Below are 18,811 nucleotides of genomic sequence, written 5' to 3'. Positions count from 1 at the left end.
TCCAGACAGTCCAGGAATACAGAAACTTGTCCGGAGTGTAATATGTCTGAGAAACTGATTTCTTTGCCGTGTAATCTTTATCCCACGATATCCTTTTACAATAATTTTTCACTTGAAAATAGTTAACATTTACACCATTGAGAGCAGCATTAGACAGACAGCCGGCAGATATACTGTTGGTTTAAAAAACACTGTCTACAGATTGCTGGTCTTCGTGCATTTTTTTTTTAAGAGAAACATGAAGCGCTGCAGCAAGTCCATTCTTTTATAAGTTCTGCTTTACTTTTGCTGCAGCAACAGTGCAGCAGATTAGATTAGGTGGCTAATGCATCACATTCGAAGATTATATGTGAGGCTGATTCGTCCTCTTCATTACATAATCTGCACAGTGGTTCATTTTTAAAGATAACCAGTGTGTGCAGATGAACAGTGCAGCAACTCCAAATACTGCTTTACGAGTTGCTGCATGATCCATCATGGCAGAATGCGTGTTTTAGTCTCATGCAACATTTACTATTGTTAAAATCTTACAGTAATAATAATTCCATATCATTATCGTGTTCTTTTAAGGTTAAATTTATTACTTCAATAACAGTAGCCAATGCAGTTAGCTGGCCGGATTGCGTTTTTTCTACTCCTTTTTCTGCTGCAGTACTGGATGAAGTACTTAAAAAAACACACACAGTCTTTCCCAAGAATCTGGTTGTAGTTTTGTTCGTTTGTGCCACATGCAATAAAGTTTGCACAGTATTGCTTTGCTGCGCTAAATCAGTCAGTATTGCAAAAGAAATGCTTTCGAAATTGAAAAGGAAGTATGGAAGTGACGATCCCAAGAAATAAAGACTGTGTACTTACAGTGAACAGTGGGAAAACTCATACAAGTGGCTAACTGCAGATGCTAGTAGCGAGTATGCAAAATGCAAACTCTGTTTACATAGCTTTCTTGTAAAGTGGGATGGATTTAAGACTTTAAAAAATCATGAAAACAGTGAAAAACATCAGTTAATGACTCGAGACGCCATTCAAAATAAGTTGTTAGAATCCTTTTTTGTATAGAAAAACACCACTCAAGAAGATAAGGTGATTGCTGCTGAAGTCGCTCATGTCTTCCATCACACTCAACATCACCATTCATATCCCTCAATGGACTGTGGGCTGCAGTTAGCTCAAAAGTGTTTTCATGATTTAAATATTGCCGCCAAACTGTCCTGTGGACGCACTAAGTGTGAAGCTATCATGTGTAATGTTTAGTATCTCATGCTCTTGAAATCATTCACGAAAAGCTTGGTGTCTCAATTTTCTCTATTTCTAGTGATGTTTCAAATTGACAAAATATAAAATTATTTCCATTTTATAACTATACAGCTGAAGGTATTCATGCAAAACTACTAGACTTTTATGAAGATAGCAATGAAATTTCAGAAGCAAATGCTGAACATATCAGAGAGGTACCAGTACTAGAGAATAATAAAGTCATCGCATATACAGCAGATAATGAAGCTGTAATTACAGGAAACATAAGTCTATTTTCAGAACCTAAAAGAAACATTTCTAATTTAATCACTGTAAGCTGAAATTGCCATATAATCCACAACAAAGCAAAATAAGTTGGAAAAAATCTTGGTGAAATGAACGCTGAGACTATGGTTATTAAAGTTTTCAACAAATTTTCGGTTTCTGCTAAAAATATTCTATGTCATATACTCATATACTGTGCTTCAGTGGCTAGTCATGATAATATCTTTGAAAAATATTGGAGTGCAAGAGGTCAAATGACTTTATTGTCAAACGCCTGGCATTAGAAAACAACAACAACATATACTCACTAGATGGCTTTCTTTATACCCTGCAGTGATGCAAATGATGGAGAAATGGCCAGGCATAAGGTCATACTTCTTAAGCTTGGGAGAAGAAAATTGTGATGCAGTTATATGGAAATTTATTTCAAGTGGATCTGACAGTGATTGTTAAAAAAAATGATGTTGCTACTCCTGAAGAAGGATATTTAAATTTTTCATAATGTGTTACGAATATTTCATAAAAGAAATTCGCAACTTGAGCAAAGTGAATGTTCTTCTCCACCAAGTATATGGAATAATGAAGAGTTTATTAATTGAACTAAAGCAGAGATTGGATGATGGGTTCTATGGCCTACAAGGTTTCTTTGTGTCTTAAACACCTTACAACTCACATACAACAGCGACTGAAAACCAAGTTGAACAGATTTTATGAACGTGCTACTGATTATTTGCAAAAGTGGTTCTATTTCAGTGAGAACAACCCAGTCCATCATTTTTAAAGCTTTCAGTCTCACTGAAAACAACAAATGAAGTGATCTTGAAGATGTCATAAATAAACTTGGGTTGCATGATTTTGTAGCCATGAATGCTCTCTATTCAGAATACTGCCTTGTAAAGGATGTCCTTCTTGAAGTTATCTCAAAACATAATGTGTGTGAATCAAAGTGGAGCTTCTTATTTACAAAACTTTGAGTTGAATTTTTGCCTAATCTTTTAGTAATTGTTAAATATGGGTTATCTATACCTGTGAGTAATGCATTTGCAGAATGACTGTTTTCAATAATGGGAAGTGTTCGGACTGATAATCGTAATAAGCTTGCTGTAGATCTTGTTAGAGCAGAAATACAATGTAAAGTCAACTTCCAGTCAATGAAGTGTTCTGAATTTTATGACTATCTGGAGTCTAAATCTTTGCTTATTAAAGCTGCGAAATAAAGAGGAAATAAGCATTTAAGATTCAGTGATAAGAAAGAAGCATTTAACAGTTGTGATATTTAATTGTGTGAATTGAAGCGTCGGCTGGAACAACGTTATAAGTTACATTTGGTGAAATTTACAGGAGCTGCAAAAATGTGTACAATGTGTACATGTACAACGTTGTTCTTATAGGGTAGCAAACTTTTGAGTGGACAAATTTCACGTACTGCATTGATGGACAGTTGCAAGCCAAAGAGTATAGCAAGGTAACATGACATACAACATTATTACACGAAAACATGCCGAATGAAAATTCTGTAACATACAACGTTGTTCCTGCCGACGCTTCAATTACTGTGAGGGAAATGTGATTCGTCAATGATCATTAAATTTAAACCTTTGCTGGTTGTGACACTAAGTTGCTTTTTGTTCGTCAATCTAAATAGTGTACAAGTAATGTTATATAGGCTATGTTGAATACAATCTAGAATGTGTCTGGTAATCTGAAAATGAAAAGATGGTAATCCTATAATAAATTATTGAAAGAATTTTAGTTTTGTCATTTAAGTGTGCAGAAATTTGATCCTGAACGAATGTAAGTTTTCGTTCTGCAAAGAAATTTTACAATATAACACTTGTTCAGATCAAATTTCTACACATTTAAAGGACAAAACTAAAATCCTTTCAATCATTATTATAATACACTGTCCTCTTAAACTGACTGAGCATATTGGAAATTAAATCAATGGCTTTCCCAAAACACACTATGAAACGTTTCATATAAAAAAATTTTAACTAGAAAAGAAACCACAAAGGAGCAATGTTGTATTAAATTTTGTTTGAAATATCTCAAAGAATAACCTCCTCAAATTAATGGTATTACTTACAGTTCACTCTATATGATGTCGTCTATCATCTGATACCTTCTTCTGCTCTGAACTTTTCTCCCGTTCACCATTCCTTCCAGTGCATCTTTCAGTAGGCAGTTTCTTCTCAGCCAGTGACCCGGCCAATTCAGATTGATCTGAAGTAATTTGTTTCACAGAGATTGTCTAACGTTTCTCAATGAAACGAAGTTGGGCCCAGGGAATCTGGGAATATTTTTCCACTCTTTTACATCAAGCTCTCCTTTGTATTAACTCCAAAGCTTGTGGATTTCCCCCTCCCTCCAATATTAACCTCTAAATGCCAGAAGACTTACACCACTATTACATGCAAATTTCTAACTCTTATCCAAGAGTCCATATATCTGCATAGTCAGGTAAAATCATTAGCCAATCAGTTTAAGGCGCACAAAGTATGTCCAGTCTGTATATGGTGCCTTAGATTGCAGGTTCACATCCCAACTACTGCAGTCAAAGATGGAGAGAGCCCATGTGAAGCAATTGGTGTAATGGTAAGCATGGAAGGTGATAGGGTTTCAGTTGACTGCAGGTGAAATGATATAAGTTCCTTTTTAAGGGGGGGGGGAGGAGGGAACAATACAAGCAATTTTAAAATTACTTAAAATTATTTTAATTAAACTTAATATTACATTAAATTTAAGAATACCAACGTACTTTATAAATAATACGTAATTTATAATTTTCCATTTGTCATTTGAGATCACGGACAAGTTTGTCCATTTAGAATTTAAAAGGATAACTTCAGAAAAATTCGATGACCATTTGAAGACTTAACATTCATGTTTAATTTTAATATAGAAATTCCAATATTTCAATAATAATTGAATTTATATTTTGTATTAATGCACACAGAAAGATGTACACCGTACCACCTAAGAGCAAACCAATGATAGAGAGACTGTGTTCATTCACGTGAAAAACAAAATAGTTCAAGACAATACAATTACACATACAAGACTGTTCACGTATTTCTTGACGATCCCTGGATTTTTCTGTATATTATAATGTATAATAAAATGACAATGACAAATAGGTTTTAAGTGACCGATATGGATGTTTTAATTAAAATAAAAAGTAACTTTTAAAATGGAAAAATCAACTTTTTTTTTTTGGTCCACTGACAGAGTCTTTAACTTGTCATTGTTCATCCGACTCTAAAAGCGGGCTCAAAAATATTGCTAGTGCCAAGAAACGTGGACCACTTAGTTTGTTAGAGACTATCCTGAGTACACCACAGGTGGTGGATCCACATTATATTTGGAAGGATGATGATGGTGGAGAATTGTTGGAAAGTCACAGGTGAACTTGAGGAAAACCCCTGTGTTGCCTGGACTACAGACTTGCCCAAACAAGTTATAGTAAAATCCCAGTAAAATCAGCACTCAAATAATCGGCAATACCAAAACAACGGCACTTTTGGCTGAGTAAAAAAAAAAAAAAATCTACCACATTTCCACAGTCTGGGCCGTCAGTTTTGCCACATTAGTAAGTTCGCACGAACTTTCATTTTCAGTGAATATTCGAACCTAAAATTAGTTTATTATTTTTTTTATGTTTGTTTAGTTATGTTCGGGCCGTCAGTGTTGCCGCATTAGGAAATTCGCATGAACTTCAATTTTCAGTGAATATTCGAACATAGAATTAGTGTATTATTTGTGTTGTGTGATGTGTTTTAATAAGGAAAATCCACATAGTTTTTATGCTTATTCAGTTATGAGCAAGTGATAGAGAAATAAGCTTCACATGGCTGCAGTTTCAAAATTTGGCACCATGAAATACGAATTTTTTTTTTTTGTATATCCTGGTATTTATTCAATTATCCGGCAAAATCTCGTATCTGGAACTAGCCTGGTCCCTTTGGTGCTGGTTATGAGGGCTTCTACTTACCGGTATTATATTTTAGAAACAATATTAGCTTTGCGCTTATTTACTTTATGAGTTGCAGCAAATTAGACAACACCATACTCATCTCTCTGTCTCTCTCGCCCCACTCTCTCTTTCACTTTCTTAACATGTAGTGATCTATATATGTTCAAGCCAGAGTTTTACTTCAATTTGCCATACAATAACACGACTACAATACTCCATACAAGAAAGTGTGTGTGTCTAATGCCTGCCTATCCACTTCACTTGCATGATTTGGGTTCCACATACTGTGAATAGATGGCAGAACTGAAACCAATATTCAATTTGTACACCACTTAGGCAGGCCATGCTGTACATGATGTGTACCTGTGAAGAGTTATGTCATGTACTAGGGTGAGTGTATGTGTAAGTGTTCGTGTAAGTGTAATGTAGGAAATGGGTGAGGATGATGGTGAAGATGAGGAAGGGAGAAAGGGAAATCCAGTGCTGGCACCTAGCCTACTCCTGTCGAATAGCACCAAGGAGGCAGCCAGGCTTAACATCCCCATCTGATGGACGATTCACTAGCAACAGTGACATATGCCTTCTCTTCATATGCACTGAGGATTATTATTATTATTATTATTATTATTATTATTATTTATTTATTTAATCTGGCAGAGCTAAGGCCAGTAGGCCTTCTCTTCCGCCCAGCCAGACTCTAATTCTAATTAAATACATTTGCTTACATAGTTATTACATTAATATCTAGATCATAAAACAACATGAAAGTAAATAATGAAAATTGGATAACTAATGTTAGTGTGACAATAATAAACATTGGTAAGAAATAGTTGTTATAATAATAATAATAATAATAATAATAATAATAATAATAATAATAATAATAATAATAATAATAATAATAATAATGAGATAATTTAGATATTTATATGTGATATATATAACAATTAAACATTGAGAAACTTGAAACAGCTATTATTGTTAACAAGAATTGTTACAAAAATATCTCGTTAGCCTATTCTTAAATTGGTTTGATGTCTGACAGTCCCTGACATTACTCGGTAGGGAATTCCAAAGTCGAGGAACAGCCACAGTGAAAGAAGATGAATATGAGGATGTTCGGTGGGAGGGAATGGATAATATTGAGGAGTGTTGTGATCGTGTGTCTAGGTTATGATGGGTGGATAAATTTTGAAAACGAGACGCAAGATAGACAGGAGAGGAGAGGATAGATGTGCGATTTAACCCAAGCATGTTGGTGCACAATTTAGTCATACAGGGAAGTAACCTACTATTTACAAAAAATTATTGGAGAATAATACAATATAGGTTACGGTTGTAGTGTTAGGTCAATTTAATCTAACCTACCACTGCCACAGCTGACACCATCACAACAACTACCACTAAAACAATCATAATTATTTATGTGCACTAGAATGGTTCAGATTAATTCAGAATTTTATATTCAATTTATGTTGAAGTTCATGTTATATGTATTAAATTACGTTAATTTGTGTTCGTTATTGAAAACAAGGATTTTATTCAGTTGGTGGTCATAGAATTTTCTATATTACAAGCGCTATCCTATTATTTGTCATTTACAAAATTTATTATTTATTATTTACAGAATTTATCTCTTCTATACCAGTGCAGTTATAAGAATGAGGAACAATCCCTTTGAGGTTCAGCTCATGACAAAAGAGTGACTGGACATTTGATTCATTTGATAAGACCTAACAAGATTTCAAGGGCTGGTTTCACAAACAGATGTTAAAATTTGACTAATTTTATACTGATTTCACAATAAATTTAACATAAAAACTGTTTTATGAACAGTTGCTAATTTTAACAATTTGTTAAACTGTTTTTTAAGTTAACATCACAATTTCCTGAATTAAAACCTTAACAAAACTGTTAAAATCTGAATTATTGCTGGTGTAAATTATATTGTAAATGCAAAATTGCTGTTTGACCTTTTTGTATGTATCATACATTGTCGGAAGAGAGGCATATATGACTGATTTCGAAAAACTATCTTGATTTCGAAAAACTATCTCAGGACGAATTTTTACTAAGGATCTCGAAACAGTTGTCAGACACATCGGAAATATGACTCTCCCTTTCTTCCATGTTACAAGTACTATTTACGTTAATTTCTAATGCTAAGTACAGTGAGAATGAGACGAAAATATGTAATGTTCCAATATGTAATATTTAAAAGCGGCTGCAAAAGTTATGTTGCTTAGTTCTTGTGGTAACCTCCCCATGGCAATTGAATACATTAGTAATCAACACCCAATCATCATCTTTGGCTTTGATTTTCATACCATCTGTTTTCTTGCATTCTAAACTACGTATCTCTTTATAAATGGCTACCAATTCCACTAACAAAGACTTCTCTATATTAGTAAAAGTGGATTCTTTGTTTTTCACACCATCAGTATCATCATTCATTTTCAATAACAAATGATAATTGTCAAAGAGATCGTAATATTACACAGGTTTTCTCTATGTTTAGTGGGTGAAACACATTAAAAAGTTTTGGTTCTGACAAGACTTCCCTGATTCATACTATTCTAAATTTTCGCGAGAGTTAAGAAAATATTTGTGGAAATCATTGACAGAACCGAAATACACGAAAAAATGTTAACACGTGTTAGTACATTTTTAACATTTGTTGATGAAACCGGCCAATTAAGTTATGAAAGCATGCGTAGCTGTACAACACTCAAAACATACATACCCTCATGGATTTGCACATCAACATGACCTGATCAAATATAAACACATATCTGAAACAAACATAGAAATATAAAATTATATTTTCTGTACTTGTATGTGTGCAATTACACATATTTCTGAATATGTAAAATATATATATATATATATATATATATATATATATATATATATATATATATATATATAATACAATATGGATTACGTACCAACTGGATACAAAATTTTGAACAGAAAATACTGGAGGGTAATTTAAAGTTGTTAACAGTTAATGATGCTAAATTACATTGAATGTAGATTTTACTAACATATTGAAAAAGATTTGACAATACTTTTAACTAAGAAATTTAAAGAATACATTTTTTTAAATTTCGAACCGTTATTCTTTACATTTTTTTTAATTTCGAACCGTTATTCTTTAATGTTGCCAGAACATACCTCACTTTGATCTTATGGTCATCATGTGCTTTTATTCGCAATTCACCATCTTTCAGTAGTCGTCCATAATCTTTTAGTTCTGTATTTTCCGGCATGTCCCAGTCTGATATACTTTCCTGCAGAGAATTTGAAATGTATTAGTCAAATGCCCAAACTGTTGAAATTAGGTTCATAACAAAATGAAGTCACATACCTGAATTGATCTCATAATCTGCAGGGTGTCACTGTCTCGTTTAACTTCATTAATGTACTGAGCAACATCAACCATGGCTTCTTTGGCTCTCTCCAAATCCCGGTAATCCTCATGATTCTAAATATAAAATTAATTAAATAATACGACATATAGTTGGCCATGACGAGAAATACAAAGGCCTATATTTAGTTCGTTGCTTTCTTGTGATTTCATAGTTTTCAACAGTTAATTTATTTAGTTATGATTTTGGATGTGAAGTATAAGTTGATGGGAACATGTGATGATGTTAGTGGCACTTGAATGTAAGTTTTATATATTTATTTCTCCAATATAGAATATTGATAACCACATGAAAGAATTGTTTACATTGGCAACCAGTATTATAATGTTGTCATGAATGAAATTGACGTTAATCCATATACATCCACATCTTTTGTTAATTCTCAGACATAATAAAGTGTACCATTTGTAATAAAAATTTTACAAAAAGAGGTATTCACAGACATATAGCTAGAAGTCATAATTCGTCATCTCAGGACTCTGTTAACAACATTGATTGTATTACTAATGATACTGATCAGCAAGGAAAGACTTCAGGAGAAAGCGAGACTTCTCATAATTCTCAAAGTATAGAGGAGAGTAAAGCCTCTAATCCATCTCAGTGTCCACACTGTGGCTGTTTCTATTCAAGTAAACACGGGGTGAAAATTCATATCAGCAAAGTCCATCATGAAATACACTGTCAGACTTTACTATCACATCATGGAAAACAAAACCATAGTTCTGGGATATCTGAGGATACGGATTGTAACCCATCATGCCCTCAACATACCAATATTGGAAATTGCAATGTCTGCACAGAATTTAACCAGAAAATGACAGAATGGCGAGACAGATTTATTCTAGATGTTAATGATGAAGACTACGATCTTAATGTCAACCAGTGGACTGAATTCTTAGCTACAGCGATCGATTTACTTCCAGGTCCAAAACATCCAGCTCGGAAGTACCACCAATATCGGAAAAACAAAAGTAACACAGATAACCAGAAAAAATATAAACAAACTACAAATCCGGAACGTGCAACTAAAAGAGATCGACTGAAATGTAGAGAAAAATATAAGTTTCAACTTACACAATACCTCTATTACAACCAACAGAGGAAAGCAGTGAGGTCTGTCCTACATTCTAAAGTTGAAAGTTGTAATGTTTCAACTGAAGCTATATTTAAATACTTTTCTGATACACACGGACAGCCTAATCATATGGTTCGCACTGAATATTCTTCCACCCTAAATGTACATGAACGAATCCAAATGGACGACATGTTCATGGAAACAATAAGTACTGGGAAAATTGAGACAGCCCTAAGGAATATAGCAGTAGATACATCACCTGGCCCTGATCACATTATTGTGAGAGTAATTAAAAATAAAACAGCAACAGAAATAATAGCTTCTATCGCTACACGAATGTTAAAAACTGGCTTCGTACTCTCCAAGTTTAAACAAGCCCGAACTATATTAATCCATAAAGGTGGTGATACAAGGATTTAACAAACTGGAGACCTATCACAATATGTTCAGTAATCAGAAGAGTAATTGAACGTGTACTTGACCGACGTATCCGCGAATTCGTGAGTTTTAACCCCAACCAAAGAGGTTTCACCAACTCCTCTGGTACTCACATCAACACTGCAATTCTAGATTCTCTGCTACGTGAAGCCAAAACAAATGCAAAAGATCTGGCTGTTATTTTCATTGATATACGGAAAGCTTTTAATAACATAGGTCATAACCACTTAAGAAATATCTTAAATGCATTACCCATTCCAACTAAACTGACAAATCTGGTCTTCAGCTTACAGACAGGCAATATTACAACGATTCAATCTAACAATGGTAAAACAAAACCCATCACCATAGTCAGAGATGTGTTACAAGGTTCCCCTTTGTCACCTACTCTTTTCAATCTATGCATTGACCATATTTTGAACGAACTTAGTGAACACGGCATGACTACTCAGTATGGATTTAACTTAAGTCCATCTGATGATCAATTAACTGTAATGGGCTTCGCAGATGATATTGTTATTATTGGTAAAGACAAAAAATCCGCTATAACACTCTTCAATCACGCAGTTCAACAATTCCATGAAATCGGCCTAGATATTAACATTAACAAGTGTAAAGGCATGTGTATTAAAAAGGGTCAGCTGTTTGAAGAAAATTTCCACATCTCGTCTGGAAATGAAATAGCTAGTTTGCAAAGAGGTGACTTCATTCGCTATCTAGGAGTCAATTTTTATGACGAGATTAATTTTGATCCTCTTTCAACATTGTCTAAACTACGAACAAATGTTGAGTTGCTTATTTCTTCCCCACACTTATAGTCTGGGTCAGCTTACTTTATACCCTAAGGGTGAAACCTAACCATTTTTCCCCCATTACTACATAAGCTAGTGGACTGTGGTGATTTTCTAGTTTGCAGGTTGAATTTTCTTTTGCCAACTTCGTTTCGAATTTCGATACTGACAAATACTACAAATGGTAGTGATTTTGTAACTGGTATGTTGGCAGTTAAGACATATATCGACAATATTTGTCAGTACTGGAGTTCCATGAAATTAAAATTGTACTAGATTTCTGAACCGGTTACTGGAAGCTAATGAAATTTGAACATACTAATAATTAATTAATATCAGTATTAATATTAATACATAATAGTTATTTTGTGTGTTGCGTTATGGTTATAATTCAAGACTACAGTCAGGTAAATTTTTGGAGTTAGTACTAATAATTTCATGTGGTCAAACAAAATACATTTTGAGGTTAAATCTCGTGAGTCAATTGTTTAGTATTGCCAGACAAAATACTTGACATGTTGACCCCTTTCCCATATAGTTTGCCTACGAAAATATGTTACAAATTATTGAATTATTTAGAATAACCTTCCAACATAAAGTACGGTAAGTAAATAAGTCATTTAGTACATAGGATCGTGTGATATCTGGTAACAGTTAGCAACACTGACAAGACGGCAATATTTGCTGTTTAGGAACTGTTCTTATGTGGCCCTCACTATACAAGCGGATCAAAAATACAACATCATTAACACCTCAATCTGTCCTAGTCTAATATATCCATTTCAGACAGTGCCTCCAAAAAAAATTTCTAATAAATTCATAGTGGATGCAGATATTATGATAAGGGGTGTGCTGAAAGAAATAATGCAATTGCCTAATGACCTTCCTACAGATATGTTGTATACAGACACAGAATTCAAGGGATTAGGTTTATTTGTTCAGCATGGGAATTATACTTACAACATATAAATGCATGTAAGATATTGCTTAAATCCAATAATTCCTTCCTACATGCTACAAGGCAATTATCCCAAGAAATTACATCCAGTCTCACAGCACTCAATATCACCGAATCAGCAAATATTTTGGACAAGTACGGCACTGTAGATACGCGAAAGGTACGGCAAGTATTAAGAGAAAAAGCGTTTGAGAACTGGAGCCAGAAAAAACATAAAGGCAAAGGTGTGCTCTTATACCAACAATATACCCCGGCCAATAAGTGGATCTGGAATCACAAGGGTCTTTCCTGTAGTGAGTGGAGGGAAGCAATTAAGATGAATGCGAATGTGCCAGCTGAGCGTAGAGTACTTGGCAGGTCTTCGGGCAGTAACCTCTGTCGACGTTGCAACAGGGAGGTTGAAACCCTTGCCCATGTCCTGGGGGCCTGTTCACACGGTGAACTTCTACGAAATACGCGGCATCACACAATAAGATCTATAACAGCAACTGCCTTAAGGAACAAAGGTTATTCAGTATATGAAGAAGTACATGGCATATCCAGTGAGGGCAATAATCGAAGAATCGACATAATTGCATTTAAACCTCCCTCTCTTGAAGGTTACATCATAGACCCTACTGTGAGATTCGAATCACATGAACACCAGCCAGAAGAAGTAGATGAGGAAAAAAGGAATATATATATGAACCTTCCATCAGTTTTTATAAGGACAAATACCATCTGGAATCCATCGTCATTACGGGACTAATGATAGGAGCCCGTGGGACCATACCCCGGTTCCTAGTCGACTTCTGTAAATCTTTTGGCCTGCATAAAAATATTTTAAGAGATCTAACAATTGCAGCACTCAAAGGCTCAATAGTTATTTTCAGGCATCATACATATGGACCATGAATAATTCGCATCTCCTTGACGCTACTTCGTTTAATATCATGTGTTTCAATATAATTCAAATTGTTATTTTTCACTCTAACAACAATGTATCACTAAGCCTCAAGGCATTTACTCTATTGTATCATGGTACTCTTTGTCGATGGCAACCTGTAGTGGTTACAGGAAGAAATTAAATCAAAATCAATCAAAATATAATTAATCCATTTTCCATGTAGGCTATATTAAAAATAAAGTAACATAAATAATTTTCAAACAAAAAAAAAACAGAAATGAATTATCAAACATAAAATTTCAATAGTGCATAAAATATCAGAAGGTAAAACGTGTTAAAATAAAAACAAACACACTTTTAAATGTTGCTCCATTCAGAAAGAAGAAACGTAGTATACTCAAGGAAACAATGGTCAGACAAATATTAAACAACACTGAAATCAAAACAGGTCTTCAGACTTAAGATGATGACAAAGATGACTACTATATCTGGGAAAATTGAACTGTCGCAATACTGAAAAATATGAATTTTGTTGTTTTTGTTTTAACACTCACAGACATCTAGCAATGGTTTCCAACAAAACAATGCAGTACCAAACTAAAATTTCCATATTGCAATTTTTTACAGAGTGACAAATTGTTGTTTTCTATAATAAATAAATTTTTATTATTTAATAGTCTTAACATTTCTTCACGAAATGGAATGGAAACTCCATTTTTTCAAGAATCAAAATAAAATTTCTTTCATGAAATAAAATGATACTCCATTTAATTCCTCTCCAATTACAGCACTAGTTATAATAAAATAACAAAAAATCAAGCAACAATATACAATATTATATTCTATCATGATATGATGATAATTTCTGTAGTGCAACAGAACATCAGTTTGCAAAAAGAAAGAAGAAACACCACATCAGGTGAAACGAGATTTCTAGAGTAAATTAAAGATACCAATTGGGAAGACTGAATAAAGACATCAGAAGATAAAAGAAGTCAACAAATACACCCAACGAGAAAATCTAAAAGGAAAGCAACTGATTCATCATGACAGTGACCACAATAACTGCTACAATTTAAACTAAGAGAAAGAAGTCTTTATGAACAACACAAAATGGTAGAATTATAAAGAAAGGTATAATTTGGAACTGGAGTCAGCAAACTTTCTTTCCAATGGGCCAAATAGTAACTATATTAGTCTCTGCAGGCCAAGAAGCAAACCCTAAGGTATTAAGTTTGTTCGTACAGCAGTTTCTGGCAGTTTGCAACTGTCATGAGCATGCGCACATAGACTTTTCTGCTTGTAAATTCCATATGCACATGCTTATGACAGTTGCAAACTGCCAGAAACTGCTGTAAGAACAAACATATTAAGTGTGCATACAGTCGGAGAGATAAGACCTGGCATATGACATTATGACAGGCAATGTTTAATTGTACTGTTTTTTTCTTCTCCTCTAGCCATTCTTGCACTGTGTGACAGGTTTATCTCCAACTGCACTTAATTAACCGCAAAAGTAATTTTCACAAATTTATTGAACGATGATAATAATAATAATAATAATAATAATAATAATAATAATAAGTAAACAAATGTTTAAATATAAGTCTACTAATGAGAAGAATGAAACTGTTTTCTTTTTTTGAGTAAATATTTCACCAAAACAACATCAACAATAATATGTATATGCATATTTCATGTCAGCAATTACATTCACGCAATGTGGACCTCACAATTTTGCATACGATGCCACAAGTACATTTATTACATAAACACTTTCTTGCAGAACACACTATTATACCTAAATTTCCTACTATTTTATTCCCTCTCCTTACTCAAACGTCACATTTATCCTTTCCCTCCTGCCCTTGAAATATAGTTTTTTACCTAGTTACCGCTTTATACCAATCATAAATTTATCTCCTATTTCTCTCCTAAGTAATATTTATTTTCCAATTCTCATCATCTTCTTATCGTGTCCTTCTTTTGGAAGGTCAATATCAAATATGTCTCCATTCATCTGTATTTCCAAGCCATTTTTCAGTTTATTTCATCCCACTTGTATCTGTATTCTTGTAAGTTCTTCTGAATTTGATCTATCCATTTTTTTGCGTGGTCTTCCTATTGGTCATCTTCTTTTCACTTTTAAATTTAATATTCTCTTTGGCAGTCTTTCCCTTTCTGTTAAGGTGTCTAAACTATTGTAATCTCGTATTTTCTAATTTTATTGTTAATTTTTTAACCTTCAGAGTTCCCCTGATTAAGTCGTTTCGTATCCTGTCTCTTTTTGTCTTCTGTAGAATACTTCACAGGATTTTCATCTCTGAGGCTTAAATTTTTCTCAGATCTTGTTTGGTGTATGTCCAGGTTTCTGAAGTATATATCAAAACTGGCTTGAAGTATGTTTTATGCGTTATTTTTCATTATCATCTAGTAACATTAATTTATTTATTTTACTATATTGCATATTTATTAGTCAACCTGTCTAGAGTCAATCACTTTTACGACGTTTTTACTTCTAATTTTATGATGATTGATACACTATAATTATTGTTTCTGAAGTACGAAATTGGCTATGTAAAAATTATAATGTGACTGGTCAACTCAATCCAGCATTCAGCCTCGAGTCGACCATCATATTAGAAATAACAGTAATTGAGCTCTGCTGATTTCGGGGGCTGTGTCAGCCACACTACAATAAAGAGTTAAGTTTCTTTGTACTGCAACATTTCAAAATAGCGAGCATTTGTGTATATTATTATCATTTTTAGTGAAAGGGAAGTACTTTCTTTCAGATGAACTTGCCTTAGCTCTTCTTGAAGGAATATTTCTGGATATTCTTGTAGATAATCTTCTGTTTCTTCGTATGAAAACCTCTGGCCAATCTTCTCTGAGAAAGTTGTTTCAGAACACTTTAACAGTTTTTACACTTTTGTATACTTAGTGTTTTGCTAACACGCAAATCGAACTTGGAAAATGGAAATCCCTATTCCGATATAGTAATAGAGTATTCTGCTTTGTTCTTCATGTTCACTAAATGCAGGTTGTTTACCATTTCTTCCCATATATCGACCTGCAACGTGATCTCCTTTAGTTGTTCTAGGGATCCTGTACTTTTTGGATGCCTGTCTGATGGACAGTTTATTAGACTCAACAGCCTTCTGAATATCTTTATATTTCTCGGACATCTTTGTATCACATGTACCACTCATTATCAGCACTGTTTACAAATGACGTAGCAAATGAAAGACTCTGTGCAATAAAGCGCAGCAAATTATCACAGTGCTGCTAGGTGGTCGACTCAACAACGCAATTAAATATTACTTAATAATTGACATGCAAATGATCAATAATTTAATACATGACATAAGAAAATAAAATTTACGATGTTTTGACATATAACACATACATATAACATACAGTATATAGAAATCGGTTTAACTACTAAAAATTTTAACAGCAGTTTATTTTAGATTTTTGTGGTTGGTAATATTTTCCAACAACAATGGAAGTGACAGAAAGACACTATCGCGTGTGGTGTGTATCTTGTATCCAAGGTCTTGTAATGCAGAAACTCCACCTCGATTGATGCAGCAAAACGATATGCGAGTCATTCCACGTCAAATCGCACAGCAATAAAACACGACCTTCTCGGAAATGGTCGAATTTTTTTTCATGAATTCCAGACATCAAATAAGGAGACCCGTACTTTTTTATTTTCACAATTATTAATTATTTGTGTAGTTATGAATATTTGAAGTTACGCAAATTATGCACGCACTGTTACATAAACTCGCTTGGAACTCTGTGTCTACATATAATTGAGATTTGCGGTTTGGCGCATTTGAAAGACGAAATAAAACACTTTTTATTACTTTAGGCCTATCACAAATAAATTAAAAATTTGGCCTATTTTTTTAATAATTTCTTTTTCAAAGCAAAATTACTATATTAAATAGCCAAGTTAAAAATCTGAAAAAAATATAGACTTGTTCGCTGATGTATTATCTGTAAACTACTGCATTTATAAATATGGGATCGGCACCCATACATTTGTAACAATTTATTTTCCGGAGGCATGCACACGCTCGCGATGCCCAGCTAACGAACTGCTTGCAGCATAGGCTAGAAGGCTGCCCGTGGAAATTTCCCGTTGCATCTGATGTCACCATACTAATCATCAAATGATTAATACCTTAAGGAACAGTAAATATCTTATCTAAAATTATTTTATTATTTCAGCTCAGGGGGAAGCCCTTCACAGTTTATACTGTAATATAGCCAAGAGTTTGATGATAGCAAGACTGGGTAAGGCAGTAAACTTTATGGCAGTAAACAGATGGCATGAGAGAAAAATAATCAGTTTGGGTTTGAATTTCGCGCAGTGACGTGACTTCTATACAACATGAGTGATGGTAAAGATCGCGTAATATATAACAAGTGTTTAAATCCATTTACCTTCCTAATCACGCTTTTAAAAAGAAAAGTACACTAAGACGCGTAAGTCGCGACTTATTAATAAAGCTCAATTTAAAGGAGTCTTTGAGTGTGCAAATATGTGATTTGTTCCGTAAAAATCAATCAATTTCCGCATAGGTCAGGTGAAATTATATGTGAAGCCGGTAGTTCTTGTGATATTAATAAACATGAATCAAATGAAAGTGTGGACAGAGAAAGTGATTATCCCAGTACTTCTTCTAGCAGTTCTATGGATACAGTGCAAGAAATCAGTAATAATGAGGAATTAAACAAGAGTTTGATGTCAATAGAATCCCCTATCAAGAAAAGAAAGATACAACAAAACGATAGCCCCGTGAAAAGTTTCAAAAGTAAAAGGCTCCCTAGCATGTTAAGTTTTTCATGTAGAAGATGCATCATCATCCATTCAAAAGTCAGCCATATTTTATTTTTGATGGAATGCAAAGAAAGTACAACCTGAAAATTTCATAGTTATTGCAGACTTTTCTGAAAATTATTCATTTGTAATACAAGATTCAATACAAGGTGTGCATTGGAACATATGCCAAGCCACAATACAGTACAATTTTAATTTTACTTCCTACTTTATTTTATTTTATATTCTCTTATAGGCCTATTAATATTATATCTGAACTGTGACCGAACACGAGCGCTGCTCATTCGGTCTCAAATTTTGTTAATACTACTGCATCTCCTTTTTTTATATTGATTGTATTATTTTATTTCTATTTCTCTTATTTGTAATTATATTCTTTATTCTGTATATTTAAATAAATAAATAAATAAATAAATAAATAAATAAATAAATCCTTTCGTAGTATATTTCAAAGGAGATACAGAAATTCGTTACAAAAGTAATGTCATCTCAGAAACCATGAAACATGACACCGATTCCTTTCACTTTTTTCAATCCGAAGCAATCAATTAATCAATTTCTTAAAGCAAGAATTCAACGATATGAAAAAAATCATCTACTTTTCCAATGGATCAAGTTCACAAAAAAAAATAAAAAAAAAAAAAAATAAATAATTGCTTACATGAAGACGATTATGGAATTAGTGCTGAATGACACTTCTTTGCAATGTCGCATGGTAAAGGTCCATGTGTTGGCATTGGAGATACTGTTAAAAGACTTGCCACGAGAGTTAGCCTATACAAGATCCTATAACAACACAAAAAAAAAAAAAAAACTGTTTGATTAGTCACAAAAAACATTTCTAACGTGTCATTTATATTTTGTCCATTCAATAAGCACAAAAACC

The 18,811-nt window shown here is 33.5% G+C and overlaps 1 protein-coding gene across 8 annotated transcripts in view; it reads right to left on the bottom strand.

Annotated features, from left to right (window-relative positions):
• Window positions 1-18,811, bottom strand: part of Vav (Vav guanine nucleotide exchange factor) — a 384,489-nt gene that overhangs the window by 239,366 nt on the left and 126,312 nt on the right. For all 8 annotated transcript variants that reach the window (XR_011334865.1, XM_069839772.1, XM_069839777.1 and 5 more), the window contains 3 exons: window positions 8,862-8,978; window positions 8,669-8,784; window positions 8,235-8,283 (listed from right to left, as the gene is read on the bottom strand). Coding sequence is in view for 7 of the 8 variants with exons in the window: in XM_069839772.1 (XP_069695873.1) it covers window positions 8,235-8,283; window positions 8,669-8,784; window positions 8,862-8,978 (282 nt within the window). In the remaining variant the exon portion in view is untranslated. The remainder of the gene's footprint in view (window positions 1-8,234; window positions 8,284-8,668; window positions 8,785-8,861; window positions 8,979-18,811) is intronic.

The sequence above is a fragment of the Periplaneta americana genome, chromosome 11, assembly GCF_040183065.1.
Source record: "Periplaneta americana isolate PAMFEO1 chromosome 11, P.americana_PAMFEO1_priV1, whole genome shotgun sequence".
Taxonomy (NCBI): domain Eukaryota; kingdom Metazoa; phylum Arthropoda; class Insecta; order Blattodea; family Blattidae; genus Periplaneta; species Periplaneta americana.
Note: the sequence above shows the minus strand (reverse complement) of the source record. Positions and strands in the feature narration are given on the sequence as shown.